The sequence below is a fragment of the Vulpes lagopus genome, chromosome 7 (assembly GCF_018345385.1).
Source record: "Vulpes lagopus strain Blue_001 chromosome 7, ASM1834538v1, whole genome shotgun sequence".
NCBI classification, from domain to species: Eukaryota; Metazoa; Chordata; class Mammalia; order Carnivora; family Canidae; genus Vulpes; species Vulpes lagopus.
Window position 1 is genome coordinate 20877431 of NC_054830.1, and position 5487 is coordinate 20882917.

The following is a 5487-nucleotide window of genomic DNA, read 5'->3' on the forward strand; positions in this document are numbered from 1 at the left end:
AGTGGCACTAGAGCTGGGCTCACTCACTGGCACTCATATGGAGAAAGGTGGCACAGTCAGGGGAGGGAGCTCCTGTCACGCCCTCACACTATGGCCACTCCTAGCCTTGGGCCCCAGATACACCCTGCCCCACACCCATCTCTCACCCTTCGGTTCTTCTCTGCTTCCAAGTTCATAAATTGAGCAGATGCAGTGAGGGTCCTGTGTCTCCTCAGCAACGACTGTGGGCATGTCGGGGATGTGCAAGTCACCAGGGCAGTGGGGCTGATGGGAGGGAGGGTGTACCCTGTCCAGGGCTCTGTTCTCAGGCAGGCACAGCCCAGAAGAGAGTTGTGTGCCTCTGGCGCTGCTTGGCTCCGGGCCCAGACCCAGCCCTTCTGTGTCCAGGTTGAAAACGAGGAGCTGAGGCACCTCATGTGGTCCTCAGTGGTGTTCTATCAGACCCCGGGGCTGGAGGTGACCGCCTGCGTGCTGCTCTCGACCAAGGCTGTGTACTTCGTGCTGCATGATGGCCTCCGCCGCTACTTCTCAGAGCCGCTGCAGGGTAGGCACCAGGGCCCGCTGGCACCCGAGAGCTCAGAACATGTGCCTGAGGAGACAGGCCAGGCTCTGTCCTAGAGCCAGCTGTGTGTCCTTAGGCAGCAGGATTTGGCTGTGCTGTGCCGAGCCTCCCTTGTCTGAGGAAGGGGGCTCATAGCCACACTGTCTCCTGGGGCTCTCATGAGAGACCTGAGACTAGCACATGAGTCAGGACCTGGCAAGGGGCCCGGGCACTGGTTCTAACGAGGAGGGGTTGGCAGCCTCTATTCAGTGGGACCCCAGTGGGAGACCTTAGCCAGCGGCCTGTCAGGGGCCCTCAGTCCTGTGCTGAGCCTGGCAATGCCCTAGAATGCATTGCCAGTGAGGCCTCATGTGCATGGAGGAGGGGGCGGCTCCTCCAAGGGGCCCCCCTCCCTGCTGGACAGAGCTGCATACCTGGGACCCTCGTGCTCTCCTGGCAGAGCCAGCACCACACATGGTTCCTGTCTTTCCACTGTAGATTTCTGGCATCAGAAGAACACTGACTACAACAACAGTCCCTTCCACATCTCCCAGTGCTTTGTTTTAAAGCTCAGCGACTTGCAGGCTGTCAATGTTGGGCTTTTCGACCAGTATTTCCGGCTGACGGGTGAGTGGCTGCTGTGCTTTGTCCTATTTTGGGTGAAGGCCGGTGTCACCAGTGGGCTCCCACTGTCCATATGTGGGTGCGTTATCACAGGCTGAGTTATCTCTGCTCACAAGCCTGATCACCGGCACGGGAGGAAGCAGCTTCAGGAACTGCTGAGGGTGCAGAACCCCCCACCCCCCAGGGCTCGAGGCGGGACAGAGGAGGCCAAGTGCCCGGCGGGCAGGGAGAGTGGGCCCAGGGCTCACGGGCAGGATGTTTCTGACTCACACTTCCTGAAGAGAGAAAGCTAAGCTTTTTCCCTAATGCCTCTGCATCCCCTTCCAGAAAAATGTCACAGCCCTTCCGGCCCGAGAAATAGCTATCTCCCCAGGTCCCGTGATGCTTTCCCACGTGGGTCCTCCTGGGCCCGGCTCTGGTCTCCAGGGCCCAGGGATGGGGTGGGAGAGAGGCGGCCTACCACTGTGACCATCTCCCTTCTCCCCCAGGCTCCTCCCCGGTGCAGGTGGTCACCTGCTTAACACGGGACAGCTACCTGACACACTGCTTCCTCCAGCACCTCATGGCTGTGCTCTCCTCACTAGAGCGCACACCCTCACCTGAGCCTGTCGACAAGGACTTCTACTCTGAGTTTGGGAACAAGACCACAGGTACCCCCCACCTGGCTCAGGCTGCAGACAGACCACCTGGGCTGTTGTTGTGGGCCCCCCTCCTTCCCGATCCCAGGGGCCGCAGCAGGCCCCAGAACCCCTTCTGCACTTCTTATTGTTTCTCTTTCCTGCTTAGCCAGCTTGGGTTTTGCGTATGCTTTTCCATGGCAGAGCCTTTATCCCAGCAAACCCTCAGCCACCCAGCAGATGCACCTCAAGTGTCTGCTCTGAGCTGCTGTCACATGGGTCTCCGCCCGAGCACAAGGGCCTGGAGTGCTCTCCTGCCTTGGCCAGCCCCTTAGCCTGCCATCGTGGGTGGCTCAGGGTCACTGATTCTCTGGGCCGCAGTGCCGGCCGGGCTGGGCTGGGCTGGGCTACAACCCTGGTGGGCGTCCCTCTCTGCAGGGAAGCTGGAAAACTATGAGCTGATCCACTCGAGCCGCGTTAAGTTCACCTACCCCAGTGAGGAGGAGATCGGAGACCTGACATTCACTGTGGCCCAGAAGATGGCTGACCCAGAGAAGGCGCCGTCCCTCAGCATCCTGCTGTATGTGCAGGCCTTCCAGGTGGGCACCCCGCCCCCGGGGCGCTGCAGGGGCATGCTGCGCCCCAAGACACTCCTACTCACCAGTGCTGACATCTTCCTCCTGGATGAGGACTTTGTCCACTACCCGCTGCCCGACTTTGCCAAAGAGCCACCGCAGAGAGACCGGTACCGGCTGGACGATGGCCGCCGCGTCCGTGACCTGGACCGCGTGCTCATGGGCTACCAGACCTACCCACAGGCCCTTACCCTCGTCTTTGACGATGTGCAGGGCCATGACCTCATGGGCAGTGTCACCCTGGACCACTTTGGGGAGGTGCCAGGCAGCCCTGCCAGAGCCGGCCAGGGCCGTGAGGTCCAGTGGCAGGTGTTTATTCCCAGTGCCGAGAGCCGCGAGAAGCTCATCTCGCTGTTGGCTCGCCAGTGGGAGGCCCTGTGCGGCCGCGAGCTGCCTGTTGAGCTCACCGGCTAGCCCAGACCGCAGTGGGCCCTTGCCACCCACAGTGTCTGGCCCTGTGTCCTCTCGGGACAGGAAGCAGGCTTTCTCTGTTCTTTTTAAAGTGTTTCTCCCCCCTCTTTGGCTACCTTCATTGGACCGTCCTTGTGGAGAATGTGAACATATGTGTTCAGTGACTTCTTTCCAGTACTGGGAGTGAAAGTGTCAGCCACCTCCAGGACTTCTGTGGCCATCAGCCTCCCACGGGTCGGTTGCCTGCCCCTGGTGCGGTGTGGCCAGCACGCCAGTGTCGTGTCTTCTGTTGTGGGACTGTTATTAACACATGGCACTGTGGGTCTGATTTACTCTTCTCTTCTGTGTGTCCTTCCCTGAAGTGTCTTGTCCAGTCATGTGCTGTCATTGTGGGCGTTCGCTGCTAATCGTGAAACTGGTAGCAAAATGCACATCAGAAGCTCCCGCCTCGTGCAGTTTTCCAAAGTGGAGACCTCTCCTGGCCCAGCCAAGTGGGAGAGCCCCGTGGGGGCAGGAGTCCCCAGGCCTTGGGGCTGAAAGGGGTGGTGGCAGGGGACCTAGAGCTGCCAGCACCCAGTGTGATTCCTGTTGCCTGTTTCCTCTATTCCAATAAAGCAGAGTTTGACACAGTCTGGGTCTTTTAGTTCAAGGGTTATTGGGTCTCAGCAGGGCACCAACCCAGGGCAAGGTTGGGGTGAAGGAGAGAGTACCCTGGGGAAGCGGGAAGGTGCACTCCTGGGGGCAAGGTGGGGAAAGAAAGGAGGGCACGGAAGGCAGAGGAGTGGCTCTGCCAGGTGGTGCTGGTGGGGTGGCACTGGAGTGCTGGCACAGGGGAGGTGTGAGGGGACCCTTGGACAGGGCCGTGCTGGGCTGGGACTCAACCCCAAGCCTCAGGGCACATGCAGCACACTGGCTCACTGGCTTTCTGCCTCTTGCAGCGCTGGAATGTCACACCCTGGCCCAGCCCCAGCTGAAGCTGCAGGCTGTTCTGAGTGGGATTGCGTAGGGTGGGGTCTTGGGGCATCTCACCAAGAAGACCCACTGTGGGGGGTGGGTGTCCCTGGATGGTGGATAGCATGTTTGTGTTCTCAGAGACATGAGTGCTGCCTCAGGGAACCCTGCCAAACTAGGACCTGGGATTTCTTTGGGAGCCAGCCCTGTGTTCCACCCTTCCTCATTTCATTTTGACCCCCAGAGCGTGGGCGGGGGGGGGGGGGAAGCCCACTTGTCCCTGCCATCCTGGCCCAATCAGGAGTGTCAGGTCCCCAAGGCCCTGGGGCTATTTGGGCCAGGCAGCACTGCAGAAGAGGTGATTGGAGGGTGGCCAGCCCCGCTCCCAGCCCACTGCTCCTGTTCTCCCTCGGTGCCAGCAGTGGGGCCTGGAGACCCATCACCCTCAGGAAGGCCGCCAAGGGGACGGGGAGCCACCAAGGGGAGGTGAGAGTGGGTGAGAGGCCAGCTTTCAGAGACCAGCTCAACGGCCCCTCGAGCCAGTGGGGCGAAAAGGCTGCTGAGGAAGAGGAAGAGGGGCAATAAGGCTCCTCCCTACCAGGCTTCTATCGAAGACCTTTACAAATGGCCGCCTGCTGCTCTCCATCTGTTGTGTGTCCGCGGGGATGGTGGTGACCGGACGCAGGGTCCACTACCCGGCCCCGTGGGCCAACAAGGCAGCTGCCCCCTGCCCGGGTCCCCGAGGACGGGACCTGCTGTGTGCACGGACAGGCCCCGCGGGGCAGGCGGGGGCGGGCGGGGGCTCCACAGGCAGCAACCTGTTGAGGATGGAGCTATGCACCGATTAGCCGAGAGGCCCTAGGCAAGTGCCTGAGTGCCCGTGAGCCTTGTCTGCCACTGGTGACAGGGATGTAAAGGAAACCCGCCTCCCTTCGTGCACCCCGCAAACCGGCCCGGAGCACCTGCTGGGTGCAGCAGCCCGACGCCACCCCTGCCCTCCCATAGCTGACGTTCCAGCAGGGAACAGAGTGAACAAAATAAACAGCGTCAGCTGGTAGCTGGTGCTGGGAGGTGATAACAGCTGGTGACCCCTGACCTGAGGCTGACCCCAGGGTAAGTCCCTGTGAGAGGGTCTGGGGGCAAAGCAGCAGGTCAGGGGAGTGGAGAGGCGCGGCCAGAGCAGGAGAGGTCAGGCTAGTCTGGCACGGAGCGGTGTGGGGTGCGGTGCGAAGCCAGCGAGCCCCTCGCGGAGAGAAGGGGGCTACAGGGGTGGGGTGAGCCAAGGTTCATCTGAGTCCTGTCAACGCCCACGGCTGCTCTCGGCAATGGAAAGGTCTGGAGGCAGGCAGACCTGATTGGGGGCTGCCCTCCCCCACCTGCCAGGGTCCCCCACCCCCACAGCCTCTGAATGATACAGGCCGGGCTCGCAGGCAAGGGCTGGCAGTGGTTTGAACTGGAGTTTGCCCCGCACCCCCTGCGAGGCCCCAGGCGTGCGGCTGATGGTGGGCCTGGGGGCTGCGGTGCCCGGTGGAGGGCCTCGGGCCAGGAAGCCCCGAGCAGGGCCCAGCCGACCATGCAGGGGTCAGCGGCCAGCACCTTCCCTTCCGCCTGCAGCCTGCTGATAGCAGGAGGAAATCCTGGCGGGTTCCTGTGGGGGTGAGCTGGCGGGGCCTCCGGACTGCTTTTAAAGCGACTGCCCGCCCCGGCC

At 61.8% G+C, this 5487-nt stretch overlaps 1 protein-coding gene across 2 annotated transcripts in view; it reads left to right on the top strand.

Annotated features, from left to right (window-relative positions):
- The window catches only part of NISCH (nischarin), a 32927-nt gene extending 29470 nt beyond the window's left edge, over positions 1 to 3457 (top strand). The window contains exons 18-22 of one of the 2 annotated variants that reach the window (XR_005988882.1): positions 388 to 544; positions 1040 to 1168; positions 1654 to 1815; positions 2221 to 3062; positions 3191 to 3457. Coding sequence is in view for 1 of the 2 variants with exons in the window: in XM_041761831.1 (XP_041617765.1) it covers positions 388 to 544; positions 1040 to 1168; positions 1654 to 1815; positions 2221 to 2831 (1059 nt within the window). In the remaining variant the exon portion in view is untranslated. Of the gene's footprint in view, positions 1 to 387; positions 545 to 1039; positions 1169 to 1653; positions 1816 to 2220 lie in introns of both variants that reach the window. The other variant, XM_041761831.1, reaches the window with a different exon arrangement.
- Positions 3458 to 5487: the final 2030 nt, after the last annotated feature.